Here is an 18,975-nt window from a genome sequence, read left to right as displayed (position 1 = left end):
TCCCCAATGGCTCAGGAAATAAAGAATCTGCTTGTAATTCAGAAAACACAGGAGATGTAAGTTCAATCTCTGGGTCTGGAAGACTCCCTGAAGGAGGGCATGGCAGCCCACTCCAATATTCTTGCCTGGAGAATCTCAAAGACAGAGGAACCTGGTGGGCTTGTATAAGTTGGACTTCCCTAGTGGTACTAGTGGTAAAGAACATGCCTGCCAAAGCAGGAGAAACCCTTTCGTCATGTTAAAAAAAAAAAAAAAAAATATATATATATATATAGGCAGTTAAATTATCAGTCAAATCTGTAAATGTGTTTCTAAAAACATCATTAGCATATAAACCTATTGAGAATATAATTTTAACCATTTTATGGGCTATTATATAAAATATCATTTGTGGAAATCATTTGGACAATATTAGGTTAAACAAAATTCTATATTAATACTAAAAAAAAGTCTATGATTATGTCTACTTTCTTACATATTAATTTTCACTTTGGATGGGCAAACAGAACCAAATACTCACTTCATGAGGTCTTGGACTTCAAAACTATCATAAACCAAGTTATTTGGTGGTAAATAAGAAAAGTACCCTGTTTGAAGTAACTCAAAATTTCAAAATTCTTTCTGAGTGTCTAAAATCTTAATGGCCCTATAATAGCACTATTTGCTGGATGACGAACATCAAATTAAGAGATGGCTAAAGATATAGGATAGCCTTTTAATAATTTACTTAATATTTTATAGTTCCCTTATCCTACCTAGACTCCATCTGCACCTGCCAATGAGTAATATTCACTACTGACTCTGAAAAATATATAGTTTTATACTAAATGATGCATTTGTATTTAGATACAATACAATTAATTTACCCTCAGGGATTAAAGTACATGTGTGTGAGTTTTTCTTTTTGTTTTTTTAAATTTTCTTACTGAAGCATTTTTACTCACTTTCTCTTTTCCTTTGAGCAAAGTGTATGCAGCTTCACAGACACTTTTCATAAAGACATGGGATAAAAACAGACGCCAAATAAAGCCTGAGTAAAGGTAATCTTTTTCTTTTTTTCTTAATTGAGATGGCTTATTTAAAGAAATTCTCATTCAGGAGTCAATGCCAATTTTAGTGAAATTTCTTATGTAAGAACAACATAACTGATGGTCAGATTTCAAGCCATAAAAGCAAGTCACTATAGAGCATGACAACAAATAACTCATTACATTCTTCAAGGAGCAAGTCTAATAGTTTGCTATTCTGCTTTATTATGTCACAGTTTTGAGGGACATCTTGAAAAATATAATGTCTGTGCATTAGAAAATTACTTCTCACACTGTATTTGAACCTATCAATGGAGTTTTTCTTCACTTTTTCCTCTAAAGACTAGATTATTTCTTCATTATATTAATTACTGTATGTTTTTTTTACTCCCTAAATTTCACTGAACTATCCACACAGATGAAAATTACCAACCCAACTGGCTATATCAATAACAGGTGTCTGGTTGTTTGCTACTGTGTTTCTTTTGCATAATATCAAGAGTCTTGTGACTATGTGGTATCAGTATTTGGAATCTGACTCAGAAAGCAGCCTGTTCAACACTGAACTTCTTTCTGTACTTTCTGGATGGTCTTAGATTGTCAAATTCAAAAAAAAAAGTAAAGTAAAAGCAATCTTACACATTGTTTATTTAAAAACAGAAACCTTAAAGATTTCTCTTTTAGAGAAATTTGGTAACATGTTAAGACTAGATCAAAACATTTGCAAAAATTTAGATCTAGTTATAGTAGTTCTAGTTCCCTTACTCTATATCTGTATATGTTAGTTGACTCTTTGAGAGTCAAATTCATATTTTGAAATCAAAGAAAGTTATCCTTTGAAAGCTGTTATAATGATCAAAACATGACATATGTAAAATACTCAACACATTTTGTGTAGGTGTGTAGATTACTTATTCACTTAGGATTGAAATCTTTATTTTATCTTTAGTACTTAGAAATCAGAACTATCCAAGACCATGGAATGACTTTAAATATGTGCTGAATTTTTTATAGATAAATAGGCAGATCTATACAGATACATACTTTTTATTCTTTTAATTAAATTGTACTTAAAATTTTCAAAAAGTTTACATTTTTCTTAAAATACTGCAAGTGTAGAGTACTTCTTCAGACGTACTTATAAAACTGTCTTAAGAAATTTTGCACTAAACTTGTGATAGTGACAACATTCTGTGGTAAAGACATAGAATTAAATGTAGTCAAAACTTTATACATAAAATATATCATTGATATTTCTAAGAAAGAAAATGAAAGTGATACATTGTAAAATAAATGTGGACCTAAAGATATTTGTAAACTCTACCCAAGGAAATGAATTGGGATGGACAGAATGGAGATATGGAACAACAGGACCACTGGAACTGACTTTGTTCTCCTGGGGCTATTTCACTGCATCCTAATCCCCAAGCTACTTTTTACTTTCATCTTTCTAGTTTTTCTTGTGGCCCTTATTGTCAATATTATGATGGTGATACTCATTTGGTTGAACTCTCATCTCCATACTCCTATGTACTTTCTTCTCAGTCAACTTTCCTTGATGGACCTCTTGTATATCTCTACTTTTGTTCCCAAGATAGCCATTGACTTTTTGTCTGGACGAAACAACATTTCTTATACTAACTGTGGAATCCAGCTCTTCCTCTTCATGACTCTGGTGGGAGCAGAGTGCCTTCTTCTGGCAGTCATGGCTTACGATCGCTATGTGGCTATATGCCATCCCCTTCACTACTCAATTCTCATGCGCCCTACAGTTTGCATTTTCATGGTGGCTGGCACTTGGCTGGGTGCACTTATCAATGCCTTCGTCCATGTTGTCTATGTTCTGAATCTTCCTTTTTGTGGCTCCAGAGAAATCCATCATTTCTTTTGTGAGATCCCAGCTCTCCTGAAACTTGTTTGTGCTGACACTTCTCTTTATGAAAATGGTCTTTTTATCAGTGGTGTTATATTTCTCCTCTTTCCAATATCTGCCATAATGGCCTCATATGGGCAGATTTTCTCCACTGTTTTAAGATTAGAATTAAACATGGGGATGAGGAAGGCTTTGTCAACTTGTTCTTCCCATATGATTGTGGTGATTCTCTTCTATGGAACTGCCATCATCAAATATTTTCTCCCCAAAGCCTATCACACTGCTGAGCAGGACAAAGTGGTCTCTGTCTTCTATACCATCCTCACGCCCATGCTCAATCCCCTCATCTACAGCCTGAGAAACAAAGAGATGTCTGGAGCCCTCAGGAAAGTATTGAGAAGAAAAATAACCAAGTTGATATCTATTGAGAACAGGAGAAGAAAGAACTGACCTTAGTTACAGAAGGATTTTACAGTAACAGAGATGAGAAATATATAATCAACAAATGGCACTTTTCTGTAGACATCTCATGGCCAAACCACTTCAACCTTATCTTTAGTGGACTGCTAATGAAACATAGCGTGCCTTCCTTCTATGCTTCATAAGATCCTCACCAATTTATTAACAAAAATGCAATGTCAGCAATTTGCCAATCAGCAATCAATATAAAAAATAACTTTTTAAAAAAAAATTAGACAAGAGAAAAAAATGTGAATACTAAGTAATATTGATTCTCTACCACATTTTAAAGTAATTTTCCCTAAACCATTGAGTTGTAACAATATTTAAGTCAATATTTATAATACATTGGTCAGAACTTTCTTTTTTCAATTCTTACTATAACATATTTAATTTTGAGCATATGATTCAAGTGTGGCTCACAAACACAAGATTTTCTTCTTATTCTCACCATTTTATACAGGAACTGGTGTGTTTTTGTTTTACTAATTGCTATAACCACAATAGTTTAGCTTTGGTGTTATTTAACTAATTATCTATAGTAATTTGTCTTAACTAATGATACCAGTATACTTAACTATTTTTTAAATTTGTCATAGCATTTCTTTTCAATTTATAGATTTATTTCTATTAAGGGTTCCACTTTGTGTAAAATATTTTTTTCTTGATAAATTTTCACAGGTGAAAATAATGAATCCAAGGGAATAATTATTTTTCAATGTTTCTATTCTTATCAAATTGATGAGTTATGTACATTTATAACATAACAAATAAATGCATGTATGTATATGTATAGTTTATACAATCCAAATCATAAATTTAGTATATATGATTTTATACTTTTCATTTTATTGAGTTAGTAAATGATAGAGAACTTATTATAATTGAAAGATATATTTATTCATTTAGTTTTACTTGATTTGGAAAATTTCCTTGTGTGTGTGTTATGTAAACATTTTTATTTTGGACTTTTTCATACTATACTTACCCATTTATTATTTCTAATCTTTAAATATTTTTACATATTTGACTTATTTACATATTTGAATATATGACCTTTAACAATTTATTAAAAAATAGCCCATCCATTACTTATCTTAAGTTCTATGCTGTGTCCATAAATTATATATTTGAATTTATAAAGCTTTCATTGAGTAATTTTATTATTAAGAAATATTATTACTCCACATAATTTATTTGGTACTTTCACTTATCTTTCCACTGGTTATTGCCTTTTAAATGTAAATTGGAAATACACTACCTAGATTAAAAATATTTAACCCTTGTGTCTATATAAGACCTGCAGCTGTATAGTCCTGCAGTCCTAAAAAGCCACACACTAAAAAAGAGAACTAGACAACTATGTCATACCATACATAAAAATCAACCAAAAATGGATTAAAGAATTGAATATGACCTAATTTTTAATTTCTTTAACCAAATATATGTTGAAAAAAATAGTATATGTATTCTGTCTAGTTTTTTTTACTTAACATTTTGCTTGTCAGATTGTTCCCAAAGTTTTAATTTTAATTTATTTTGACCTTTATAAACTTCTATAGCATCAATATGCATAAATTATTTAACATTCAAATGTATTAGACATTGGGGCATTTTCTGTTATTCACTGTTATAAACAACTACATTATCAATACTTGTATACATATATCAGTAAAAATAAACAATTTAAAAATGTCTGTGAGTATATTTGCTAGGGAGAAGGTATGCACATTTTAAAATTAATAATGTGCATTAAATTACTAGGGGCACCATAAAAAATCAAAACAAACTTTGATGGATTAAAACATTAGAAATTTACTTTCTCACAACTCTGTAGTCCAAACATTCTATTTCAAGTTTTTGACTGGTCTAGGCTACCTGTGAATGCTCAAGTGTCAATCTTTTTTAGACTCTTTCACTTCTGATTGTTTCTCACATTCCTTGGCTTGTGTAGCATAACTCTGATCTGTCTTTTTCTTCACTTGGTCTTCTTTCCTTTGTATATTTTAATGTGCTCTTTTCTCTTATAAAAACACTCATTTGATTTTGAACTCACCCTAAATCCACGATGATTTCATCTTGAGATCCCAAACTAAGTACAAATGCCAAGCTCTATTTCCAAAGGTCACATACACATGTTCGAAAAGAACATGAATTTTGGGGAGCCATCTTTCAACCCACTACAATAGATAATGCCACAGTGTTTTCTAAATAATTTTAGTAGTTCAACTCATTCAAGCATGAATTCCTTTAATTTCACAACCTTAAAAAATGCATGATTTTCAAAATAATATATTTATGTGCATATGATGAGTGTATCTGTATGGTCTTGTTGCTATTTATTTTGCCTATTTTTGATTACCAGAAAAGTTGTGTGATTCCTCACATATTTACTGTCCATTTTTACCTCATTCTTTCAGAAGTTGCATTTAAACAGTTTGTCTTTTTAAAAAAAAAAATAATGAATTAGGCATTTTATTGTTAATTTTAGTAGTTCTTTATAAAATATGGACAAAACTCATTTCCAATTACTCATGCTAACTATATTATCCTTCCTTGATATGGGTTCTCACACTCTGAATGCTGATATTTATTAAAAATTAACATTATTGTGGTAATAGTTATCAGTTATTCCCTTCAAAATTAATGTTTGTATATGTTGCCAAATAAATTATTTCACATCCTTCAATCAAAAAGTTATTCTTCCATATCTCTTCCAAGACACTTATGTGCATGTTAAGCTATTTCAGTCATATCTGACTCTTTGTGACCCTATGGACTGTAGCCTGTCAGGCTCCTCTGTTCATGAGATCCTCCAGGTAAGAATTCTAAAGTGGATTTCCTTGCCTTCCCCCACCGGATCTTCCCAACCTAGGGACTGAACCCACACCTCTTATGTCTCCTGCATTGGCTGGTGGACTCTTTACCACTACTGCCACCTGGGGTAAGCCCCATGCTCTGTGTGTGTATATATATATATATATATATATATATGTATACAGACACACATATATAAATACATACCATATATGTATATGTATTTACATATACGTATATATGGTATGCATTTATATATGTGTGTGTGTGTATACATACACACACACACATATATACACAATGGAATACTACTTAGCCATAAAAAATAATGGAATATCATTTACAACAATATGGATGGATATAGAGATTATCATACTGAATGAAGTAATTCAGATAAAGACAAATATTATAGGATAACATTTGTATGTGGAATCCAAAAAAAAAATAAAAATAGATTTATGTAAAAGAAAAACAGACTTACAGACATTGAAAACAATCTTATGGTTACCAAAGATGGAAGAGGGACAAATTAGAGGTATGGGATTAACAGATACACATGACTATAAACAAAATAGTCATGTATAATTTTTATAAAAATTATATGCAGCATAAAAACTTCTATGCAGCATAAAATCTTTATTCAATAACTCATAATAACCTATAATGAAAAAATTGGAAAAAATGTTTTTATTATTACACAATACCATACTTCAATTAAAAAGAGGTCACTATTTCAAGAAGATATAACAATAGTAAATATATATTCACTCAACATGAAAGCACCTAAGTAACCTAAATATGTTAAGCAAATACCATCAGATCTAAAGATAAAAATAGACAAGTGTATAATAACAGTAATGTGTCTTCAATAATCTACTATCAACAATGGATATCTTATCCACAGAAAATCAGCAAGGGAATGTTGTAACTGGATACATTAGAGCAAATGGACTTAACAGACATATACAGAATAGTCCATCTAACAGAATCAGAATACACATTCTTCTCAAGTGCACACAGAATATTCTCCAGGATAAATCATATGAATGGACACAAAACAAATCTTAACAAATTTAAGAAGGCTGGATTCATACCAACTATCTTTTCTGACCACAGTGGTAGGAAACTTGAAATGAACAACAAAAGGAAAGCTGGAAAATTTACAAATGTGTAGAAACTAAATACACTGCTGATAAACAATGGGTCAAAAAAGAAATCAAAAGGGAATTTTAAAATTCTCAAATAAATAAAATGTAATCATAACATATCAGAACTTATGGAATTCAGCAAAAGCATCTCTGAAGAGATATTTTAGAGTAATAAATGCATAACATTAAGAAATTAGGGATATCTCAAATATACAATCTAACTTTTCACTTCTAAGAACTAGAAAAAGAAGAACACATTAAGCAGAATGATATAACAATGGATATAAATGGATATAAATGGATATAACAATGGATATAAAAGAATGGATATAACAATAAAAAGGAAAAAGTGAATTAGGGACTAGAAAAACAATAGAATGGATTAATGAAACTAAGAACTGGTTTTAGAAAAGATAAACAAAATTGACAAAACTTCAGCTAAACTAAGAAAAAAAGAGAAACTATTCAGATAAATAAAATTAGATGCAAAAGAAAAATAAGACCTTACACTAGATATAAAAGAAATACAAACAATCATAAAAGACTACAATGAGCAACTATAAGTGAACAAATTAGATAACCTGGAAAATAGGGATAAATTCCCAGAAACACATCAGCTACAGAGACTGAATTGGAAAAAAGCAGAAAATCTCAACAGATCAGTAATTAATATTGAGAATGAACTAGTAACCAAAAATCTCCCATCATAGAAAACCCCAAGAAACTCTTTTCTTCACTTGCCAATTCTGCTAAACATTATATTATAGCTAATGCTTCCCTCAAGCTCCATCAGTAAATCATCTGCCTGCAATGCAGGAGACCCAGGTTTGATTCCTGGGTCGGAAAGATCCCCTGGAGAAGGAAATGGCAACCCACTCTAATATTCTTGCCTGGAGAATCACATGGACAGAGGAGCCTGGCGGGCTATAGTCCCTGGGGTTGGAAGGGGTTGGACTTGACTTACTGACTAAACCACCACAATAATTAATGCCAATTCTTCTAAAACTCTTCTAAAAAACTGAAGGGGATGAAACACTTCCAAACTCTTATGAGACCAGAATAACACTTATGCCACAGTCATATAAGGAAACTACAAGAAAAACAGAAACCTATAAATGAATATCCCTAATAAATTTAGATGCAAAAAATTATCAACATGTATTTTAACAAAGGACTTCAAGAATAATAAAAGCCAATTATGACAAACCTACAGCCAACATAATACTCAGTAGTGAAAAGGTGAGAGCCTTCCTCCTAAAAACTGGAGCAAGATAAGGATACCCATTCTCACCACTATTTTTAAACAGAGTTTTGGAACTCCTAGCCACAGCACCAGACAAGAAAAATAAATAAAAAGGAATCAAAATTGGAAAGGAACAAGTGAGGCTCTCAATCTTTACAGATGACATGATACTTAACAAAGAAAATCTTAAAGACACCATCAAAAAATTTAGTAAAATTGCAGGATACAAAGTTAATACACAGAAATCTGTCATATTTCTACATACTAATAATGAAATATCAGAAAGGTGATTGAACTATACACATTACTATATACATAACATAGACAACTAATAAGGACACACTGTATAGCACTGACCTACATGGGGAAAGAATCTAAAGAAAGGTGGATATATGTATATGTATAACTGATTCACTTTAATTTACAACAGAAATCAATACAACATTGTAAATCAACTCTACACCAATACAAATTTTAAGAAATAAAATCACATCATATAATAAAATATTTAAGAATAAACCTGACCAAGGAGATAAAAGATTTATAAACTGAAAACTATAAAACATTGATAAAGAAAGTTGACGATGAATTCAAAAAATGGTGAAAAAGATATCAAGTACTTGGATTGAAAGAATTAATATTTATTAAATGTCCATGAAAACCAAATCTATGGATAAATTTAATGTAATCCCAGTCAAAATATCCATGACATTTTTCACAAAGCTAGATCAAATAATTCAAAAATTTACATAGACTCATAAAAGATGCAGAGTTGCCAAGCAATTCAGAGAGAAATGAGCAAAGCAAGAGGCATAACCCTCCCAGATTTCATAAAACAGTCCAAAGTTACAGAAACTAAAATGAAATGGTGTTGGCACAAACATAGGCATGGGGCCAATGGAAATAGAGCCCAGAAGTAAATCCAGTTAGAACCAAACATGGAACAATGGACTGGTTCAAACAAGGGAAAGGAGTACATCAAGACTGTATACTGTCACCTTGCATATTTAACTTATATTCAGAGTTCAGTTCAGTTCAGTCACTCAGTCGTGTCTGCCTCTTTGTGGCCCCATGAACCGCAGCACGCCAGGCCTCCCTGTCCATCATCAACTCCCGGAGTCCACCCAGGCCCATGCCCATTGAGTTGGTGTTGCCATCCAACTATCTCATCCTCTGGCGTCCCCTTCTCTTCCTGCCCTCAAACTTTTCCAGCATCAGGGCCTTTTCCAGTGAGTGAGCTCTTTGTATCAGGTGGCCAAAGTATTTGAGTTTCAGCTTCAACATAAGTCCTTCCAGTGAACACCCAGGACTGATCTCCTTTAGGATGGACTGGGTGGATCTCCTTGTAGTCCACGGGACTCTCAAGAGTCTTCTTCAACATCACACTTCAAAAGCATCAGTTATTCTGTGCTCAACTTTCTTTATAGGCCAACTCTCACATCCATACATGACTACTGGAAAAATCATAGCCTTGACTAGATGGACCTTTGTTGGCAAAGTAATGTCTCTGCTTTTTAATGTGTTGTCTAGGTTGGTCATAACTTTCCTTCCAAGGAGTAAGCGTCATTTAATTTCATGGCTGCAACCACCATCTGCAGTGATTTTGGAGACCCCAAAAATAAAGTCAGCCACTGTTTCCACTGTTTCCCCATCTATTTGCCATGAAGTGATGGGACCGGATGTCATGATCTTAGTTTTCTGAATGTTGAGCTATTTAAGCTAACTTTTTCACTCTCCTCTTTCACTTTCATCAAGAGGCTCTTTAGTTCCTCTTCACTTTCTGCCATAAGGGTGGTGTCATCTGCATATCTGAGGTTATTGATATTTCTCCTGGCAATCTTGATTCCAGCTTGTGCTTCCTCCAGCCCAGCATTTCTCATGATGTACTCTGCATAGAAGTTAAATAAGTAGGGTGACAATATACAGCCTTGATGTACTCCTTTTCCTATTTGGAACCAGTCTGTTGTTCCATGTCCAGTTCTAACTGTTGCTTCCTGACCTGCATACAGATTTCTCAGGAGGTCAGGTGGTCTGGTATTCCCATATCTTTCAGAATTTTCCACAGTTTATTGTGATCCATGCATTCAAAGGCTTTGGCATAGTCAATAAAGCAGAAATAGATCTTTTTCTGGAACTCTCTTATTTTTTCAATGATCCATTGGATGTTGTCAATTTGATCTCTGGTTCCTCTGCCTTTTCTAAAACCAGCTTGAACATCTAGAAGTTCACAGGTCACGTATTGCTGAAGCCTGGCTTGGAGAATTTTGAGCATTACTTTAGTAGCATGTGAGATGAGTGCAATTGTGCAGTAGTTGGAGCATTCTTTGGCCTTGTCTTTCTTGGGGATTGGAATGAAAATGAAACTTTTCCAGTCCTGTGGCCACTGCTGAGTTTTCCAAATTTGCTGGCATATTGAGTGCAGCACTTTCACACCATCATCTTTTAGGATTTGAAATAGCTCAACTGGAATTCCATCACCTCCACTAGTTTTGTTCGTAGTGATGCTTCCTAAGACCCACTTGACTTCACATTCCAAGATGTCTGGGTCTAGGTGAGTGATCACACCATCGTGATTATCTGGGTCGTGAAGATCTTTCTTGTGTAGTTCTTCTGTGTATTCTTGCCATGTCTTCTTAATATCTTTTGCTTCTGTTAGGTCCCTACCATTTCTTTTTTATTTTATTTTCTTTTTAAACTTTACATAATTGTATTAGTTTTGCCAAATATCAAAATGAATCCACCACAGGTATACATGTGTTCCCCATCCTGGTCCCTACCATTTCTGTCCTTTATTGAGCCCATCTTTGCAGGAAATATTCCCTTGGTATTTCTAATTTTCTTGAAGAGATCTCTAGTCTTTCCTATTCTATTGTTTTCCTCTATTTCTTTGCATTGATTGCTGAGGAAGGCTTTCTTATTTCTCCTTGCTATTCTTTGGAATTCTGCATTCAAATGGGTATATCTTTCCTTTTCTCCTTACTTTTAGCTTCCCTTCTTTTCACAGTTGTTTGTAAGGACTCCCTAGACAGCAATTTTGCTTTTTTGCCATTTCTTTTTCTTGGGGATGGTCTTAATTCCTGTCTCCTGTACAATGTCACGAATCTCGGTCCATAGTTCATCAGGCACTCTGTCTATCAGATCTAGTCCCTTATATCTATTTCTCACTTCCACTGTATTCTCATAAGGGATTTGATTTAGGTCTAGTGAATGGTCTAGTGGTTTTCTCCACTTTCTTCAATTTCAGTCTGAATTTGGCAATAAGGAGTTCATGATCTGAGCCACAGTCAGCTCCTGGTCTTGTTTTGGCTGACTCTATAGAGCTTCTCCATGTTAGGCTGCAAAGAATATAACCAGTCTGATTTCAGTCGACCATCTGGTGATGTCCATGTGTAGAGTCTTCTCTTGTGTTGTTGGAAGAGGGTGTTTGCTATGACCAATGTGTTCTCTTGGCAGAACTCTATTAGCCTTTGCCCTGCTTCATTTTGTACTTCAAGGCCAAATTTTCCTGTTAGTCCAGGTTTTTCTTGACTTCCTACTTTTGCATTCCAGTCCTCAATAATGAAAAGGACATCTTTTTGGGGTCACTTTGCTTATTTAGCTTATATTCAGAGTACAGCATAAGAAATCCTGGATGAATCACAAGGTGGAATCAAGATTGTCAGGAGAAATATCAACAACCTCAGTTATAAAGATGATACCACCCTAATGGCAGAAAGTGAAGAGGAACTAAAGAACATCTTGATGAAAGTGAAAGAGGAGAGTGAAAAAGCTGGCTTAAAACCTAACATTTGAAATGCTAAGATCATGGCATTTGGTCCCATCACTTCAAATGATGGGGAAACAATGAAACAGTGAGAAACTTTATTTTCTTGCACTCCAAAATCACTGCAGATGGTGACTGCAGCCATGAAATTAAAAGATACTTACTCCTTGGATGAAAAGCTATGACAAACCTAGATAGTGTATTAAAAAGCCGAGATATAACTTTGCTGATAAAGTCTGTATAGTCAAAGCTATGTTTTTTCAATAGTCATGTACAAATGTGTTATTTGGACCACAAAGAAAGCTGAGCACCAAAGAATAGATGCTTTCAAACTGTAGTGCCAGAGAAGACTCTTGAGAGTCTCCTGGATAGCAAGGAGATCAAACCAGTCAATCCTAAAAGAAATAAACCCTGAATATTCATTGGAAGGACTGATGCTGTAGCTGAAGCTCCAATACTTTGGCCACTTGATGTGATGAGCTGATTCATTGGACAAGACTCTGATGCTGAGAAAGATAGAAGGGAGGAGGAGTAGGGGATGACAGAGGATGAGATGGTTGCTTTTACTCCAGTCACACACAGGTTCAAAGGAGGACCCTGGGAAACCACTCTAGTACTCTTGTCTGGAGAATCCCATAGTAAGAGGTGCCTGGGTGAGCTGCAGCCGATAGGGTTGCAAAGAGTTGGACATGACTGAAGTGACTTAACAGGCACATACCAGTCACTTCCTTTAAGCACTAATTGCTCAATTTACAAGCCAAGAAATTATTCTTGATTCTTATCTCTTTTCACTCCATAAATTGCATCAGAAAACCCTTGGTTTGATCTTATATAACACACCATTGATTTAAATTTTTTCTCTTTTCACTGTTAATGCTTACTGTGAAACATCACCTAATGTTGCCTGATTTATTGCAGTAGATTCTTGATTCACCTTTGTTCCATAACATTCATTCTCTGCAGAGCAGATGAAGTGGATGTGTAACACTGTAAGTCAGATTGTTTACTTTCTAAACAGTTTTCTGTGCTTACACTAAAATTCCTACTCTTTAACATTGCCTGTAAAATTTTAATGCTCTGGCCTTTTCTAAACTCTCTGATAGTAGTATATACACTTATTGTCAATGATAGAATCCACATATAATGCTCATTATTCTGATTTGAATGCATGCAAAACTTACTCTTACCTTAGGAAGTTTGAACTTGACATCCCTTCTCCTGGCATGATTATTGCAGGTCTCCCTTTTCATGATCAAATGCAGCTGAAATATCTCACTAGATACCTCCAGGGAATATCTCATTTAAACAGCTAAATGGTTACTTTCCAACATATAATTCTGTATTTTTTCACAACATTAAATGAGTGGTTTTTATATTTTTATTGTCATTTATTATTATGGCACACACAGTAGGGAAATTTTACAAACACAGGGACCTAGTCAATATTGATCAGAAATTTAATTGCAGCACCTAGAATATAGTGCTTGAAGCAGAAAAGTCATTCAATAATTGGCATTGAATTAATGAACAGATAAAAAGGAATTATAGCCACCCTTTGCTTAAAGAGCTTTTATTTTTGTTGTAGGACAATGAAAGTAAGATGCAAATTCTTGTTCCTTGTTCCTAATAGCATATTATCAAGACTTCTAAAAAGTGGATAATTAGATTCCACTACTCAGTGTGCTCTTAGTGATCAAATATTTCTGAAAATCTGGTAAAATAGATTTCATTTCTTCTTCCAAAGTTTTCCTTCCAGATTTATTATTAATAGAAATGTGGTTTTACTTACTGTTTCTACCTTTTTAGAACAGAGTGTATTTGGATTTCTTAGATATTTATACATCAGCAGTGATTGAGAGCTGGAGAAGGAAATGACAACCCACTCTAGTATTCTTGCCTGGGAAATCCATGGACAGAAGAGCCTGGTGGACTACAGTCCACAGGGTCGCAACAGGTCAGACATGACTTTGCCACTGAACAACAAAAGGGATCAATAGACCTTACATTGAGAAATATTGATTTTGAATTATTTGAATATCAGAATTGGGCTACTTCATGATTTGCACAAAGAGTAGGAATGTGTCACAGAGTGTGAAGAATTTTGCCAAAACACTGAAAGATGGTGGTAATGAAAAATAATAAACATCCAAAGTTTTTAAAGAACAAAACATTTAAAAGGGAATTCCTAACATTGTCTTTTATTATAATTTCTTCTTTAAACTGAGATTTACCAAAGTCAATCTTCTCAATGCCCCCTTCACCTCTTTGTTTCTGAGGGTGTAGATCAGAGGATTCAGGAGCGGGGTGACAATGTTGTAGAAGAGGGTGAGGAACTTGCCTTGGTCCTTGGAGGAGCTGGCTCCTGGTTGCATGTACATGTAAATAATATTTCCATAGAAAAGTGAGACCACTGTGAGATGGGAGCCACAGGTGTTGAAGGCTTTGTGCCTCCCAGAGGATGACTGAATACTTAATACAGCCCTCACAATGTAGCCATAGGAGATCAGGATAAACACTAAGGGCAACAGCACAATACCTATTGCAAGAATAAAGGCAATGCCTTCAACGGCAGCTGTATTGACACAGGCCATCCGAATTAGGGCAGGCATCTCACACAGGAAGTGGTCTACCTTCTGGTACCCACAGCGGGGTAGCCACAGGGTCATTGGAGACATGATCAAAGAGTTGGCCACCCCACAGCCCCAAGCAAGGGACACTAAACCCAAGCATAACTGTGGATTCATGATCACCATGTAGTGCAGGGGCTTGCAGACTGCAACAAACCGGTCATATGCCATGACTGCCAGGAGTAGACATTCCACACCACCCAGACCCAGGAATAGGAAGAGCTGGATGGCACAGCCTGTGTAGCTGATAGTCTTGTCATGTCCATTTAGGTTATACAGAAGCTGAGGGATGGAGCTGGTGGTGAAACTAAGGTCCAGGAGGGAGAGGTGGGTAAGGAAGAAGTACATGGGAGTGTGGAGGTAACGATCCAGCCGAGACACCAGGATGATGGTGGTGTTGCCCACAAGTGTCAGGAGATACGCGATCAAGATAACCACAAAGAGGATTCGCTCCAGATGAGGCCGATCAGAAAATCCCAAAAGGATGAAATTTCCCTGGGTGCTTTCATTGGTTACATCCATCTCTACTGCAACTCAGCAAAACTGGAAAAAAAAATAATAATAATGTACAGCCTCTAACTGTTCTGTATGCCTATCATGCTAATAAACTTTGAAACTTTTAGTGAAAATATGTGACCATAGCTTAAAAGTTTAAAAATAAACAGAGAAAAATTACATAGAAATTTTATAATCTGGCTATAGGAAAACTACTTAAAGCAAAACACAAAACATGAATATCATTTAAGAAAATAAGTTTTAGTGCAAATTTAAAATAGAATAATTTTTAAAGAGAATAAAAGACTAGAGAAAACAAAATATGCTGAGGAAATTTTCCTATAAAAATTAAATATGAAAATCTTATAAATCTTTGAGAAAATAATTCTTAAAATTTAGAATTTGTATATTCTTCCTTTAGATTCTGAGGTAGCTGTACCATGATACACATAAAGAAAAAATTGCTCATTTGTACAATACCTTACCCTGGAGAGAAAGTTGGGGTGTCATTCTAAGATTAAATTTACTTCTTTTCCTTTTCTGTGAATACATTCCCTGAATGTTTCTGAAGCTGGTTGGAAGTGGTTGATAGCTATTGGCATTCATTAATCCTGATAAAGTTCAACTTCTCTGAAATTACTCCCCAAAATCTCAGACTTGATAGAACATTTTGGGGTCTCTTGTCTCTATGGTTTTTAAATACCTGGGCCAGATGTGATTTATCCACCTCTTAGATGCCACCACAGACGATGACTTCAGTTGTCCTCTATGATCAATAGAGCTTAGAAACAATGCATTACTTAGTCATATCCATAGCCCATACTTTACACAGGTTAATATAGCACCTTGTGAATGTAGCTCTTTTGAATTACTCCCACTCTCTCCTCCAGATCCATGTATGAAAGATGTAGAAAATTACATCCAGGTTCATCCTACAATTCCAGTACCTGGATATTTGACTTGTATTCAGTAAAAGAAGGCTTCCTTTGTGGCTCAGCTGGTAAGGAATCCGCCTGCAATGTGGGAGACCTGGGTTCAATCCCTGGGTTGGGAAGATCCCCTGGAGAAGAGAACGACTACGCACTCCAGTATTCTGGCCTGGAGAATTCCGTGGACTATCCATTTGGTCGCAAAGAGTCGAACACAACTGAGCGACTTTCACTTCACTTCACTCAGTAGGAGAACCACAATGATTCACATTTTAATTAGCTATTGTAATAGTTACTGAATTCTTAATGGATCTGGAGAAAAGATTATTTTTAAATCTGGATTTTTAATACTGGGAAAAGTTACAATTTCTTTATCTGATTTATTACTGCCAGGAAAATTTTTCACTCTTTTGGCAAGATTCAGCCTTCCTCTGTGAAGGTTCTATCATTCTTTATTTGCAATATTTTTCTTATCTTTCTCTTCTGATAGTTTGTGTGTGTGTATATATATATATATATATATATATATATATATATACACATATACATCCCCACATACTTATTTTCTTCTTAAGATACCCTCTGTTCATGTATATAGGCATTTATTTCACCAAACCTTGCATTATTCCTACCTTTTGATTATGATTATATTTTATGGACGTTTTAGGATTAATTTATTATTCTCTTTCTTGCATTGCTGTTGAACACTTACATAAGAGATGTATAATAAATAATACCAAATTGATTCAACTTAGAACAAAGTCACTTTATGCCCGTAAACTCTCTACCTAATTCTTTGGACTAAATTGTGTGTCATACTTATCTTTATACATACAATATCAAAAAATGCCATATTTCATTGCCATTCTTAGAACACAATTAGCTCGGTGGCAGTGCAGAAGTGGGTTCCTAGTGCCTGCTGTCATATCAAATAAAAATTTCGATTGGACATTCATTCATATTCAATTTTAAATCTTTACCACCTCAACTTTTGGCTTTTCTATATACGCCTATCCTACTACAGCTGATTAAATCATCTTGTTTTGGGCTTAAATTGGATGATGGGGTGGTTTTCTATGTTATTATCTGTTTCTTGGTCTGTTTTTTCCCCCCCATCTCGTTTCTTCTCTCTTGCCATGTCTTTCTATTTTCTCTCTATATCTCTACATATATATTTACTTAATTTATTTCAGACTGTTTTTTTTTTTTTTCCTTCAGGACATTTTTATTTGAATAACTTTCTGTAGTTCACAATCATCTTTACTTTTTGGGTCAAGGATATGAATATATTTTATCTATTTTATTTTGTATGCCCTTACATATAACTGCCTGTTATTTTATTCAAAATTTATTTTCTGTGGGATATCTATTAGAGAACTCTAATATAGTTTAAGCATTTGATTTTGTATAGTTTTGTGGTCCATTTAACTTCGAGTTTGCTAATATGTGGCATGTGAATGTGCCCTAGCATCATTTAACCTCTGGGCCACCAGGGATGCCCCTAAGAATAGAGCTGATTCTTCTTTAGCCCTTTGTATATCTACATTCTCTGGAAGACCAAAAAAAAAAACAAAAACTAATTAGCAATTTAATGAACAAACTAAGAAATGAAAAAGGTCAGAGGAAATAAGACATGAAAACTCTTACTCATTATTTTAGTGGCATGTTGCCAAGTGCAGAGTCAAAGAAACTAATGTTGTCTGAGTACAAAAGTAAAAGAGACAGATAGTCTAATTCCAGCAAAACACTCTGCTCTGTAATTTCTGTCTGTCCTTTGTCCTCTTCCTCTTGTGCCCAGGGAAGGTCCAGCCTGAAGCTAGTGGGCTGTGGGTGACTTCCTCCAATGTCATAAACAAAGGGAGTAATCCATGTGAGAGAGGAAAAGGGGGAATCTCTCCTAAACTTGGTCCTTTCCTAGTTAACACCAAAGGACCTCAACTGCCCTGAAGAGGGGGTTTTTATGGAGATGACAAGGCAAGAGTAGTCTCTCTGGAGAGAAGCCTGGATGACAGGGCAAAGAGGATCTAGAACAATAGGGATCTTTATGCTCTGGGGCATTTCAAAGCCCCATGAACCATTAGTGTTTAAATTGGAAGGTTGAGAGGCAGAAGTCACAGGGGAAGTCTGTTGTGCTTTGGTATAACTACATTTTTTTTTTTCTCACTCTGAAACAGAAAATGAGCAAAACTGAAGATTTTTTTATTTTATTTTTTCCCTTCTTTTTTTTAATAGGAAATGTCCTTATAACATACTTTTAGCTAAAAATACAAAATTAACCCATAATTTTATAAAAGATAATGAATCATTTAATTTTCCTCTTTTTTCCAAGAAATGTTTTACTATCCTAGTCAAGCAAGACATAAGCATCCACCTACAAGAAGATACAGCACAGTATTGTCTCATTTCTCTATTTTCTTACCACAGTAGGATTAGGCTTCAAATGAAACCTGAAACTCTTCCATAGAGCAGTTAATGGGGAATGACATAGCAGTCTGTGTTCATAGATTCTGGTAAAGAATATGACTTGCTGGTTTTAATGTTTTCTGTATTTGAAAAGGGAGTGTCAGCACATATGCATTAATACTTTAGCTCC

At 34.5% G+C, this 18,975-nt stretch overlaps 2 protein-coding genes across 2 annotated transcripts; one reads left to right on the top strand and one right to left on the bottom strand.

Annotated features, from left to right (window-relative positions):
• The first annotated feature begins 2,394 nt into the window (after positions 1-2,394).
• LOC147369197 (olfactory receptor 2AJ1-like) lies at positions 2,395-3,351 on the top strand. Its single transcript, XM_086413804.1, has one exon. It carries the CDS (start codon positions 2,512-2,514, stop codon positions 3,349-3,351), a length of 840 nt encoding a protein of 279 aa, XP_086269930.1. The 5' UTR covers positions 2,395-2,511.
• An 11,162-nt stretch (positions 3,352-14,513) lies between these two features.
• Positions 14,514-15,573, bottom strand: LOC147369196 (olfactory receptor 2W3-like). Its single transcript, XM_086413485.1, has one exon. The coding sequence runs from the start codon at positions 15,478-15,480 to the stop codon at positions 14,533-14,535; it is 948 nt and encodes a 315-aa protein (XP_086269611.1). The 5' UTR covers positions 15,481-15,573; the 3' UTR covers positions 14,514-14,532.
• Between the last annotated feature and the right edge of the window lie 3,402 nt (positions 15,574-18,975).

Source organism: Bos grunniens, chromosome 7 (genome assembly GCF_055505025.1).
Source record: "Bos grunniens cultivar Pamir isolate PY7600 chromosome 7, Bosgru_T2T1.0, whole genome shotgun sequence".
NCBI classification, from domain to species: domain Eukaryota; kingdom Metazoa; phylum Chordata; class Mammalia; order Artiodactyla; family Bovidae; genus Bos; species Bos grunniens.
This window is presented reverse-complemented; position numbering and strand designations above follow the sequence as displayed.

Excerpts from the sequence above, each read along its gene's own strand:
- LOC147369197 (XM_086413804.1), top strand. The coding sequence starts at position 2,512 with ATGATGGTGATACTCATTTGGTTGAACTCTCATCTCCATACTCCTATG.
- LOC147369196 (XM_086413485.1), bottom strand. The coding sequence starts at position 15,480 with ATGGATGTAACCAATGAAAGCACCCAGGGAAATTTCATCCTTTTGGGA.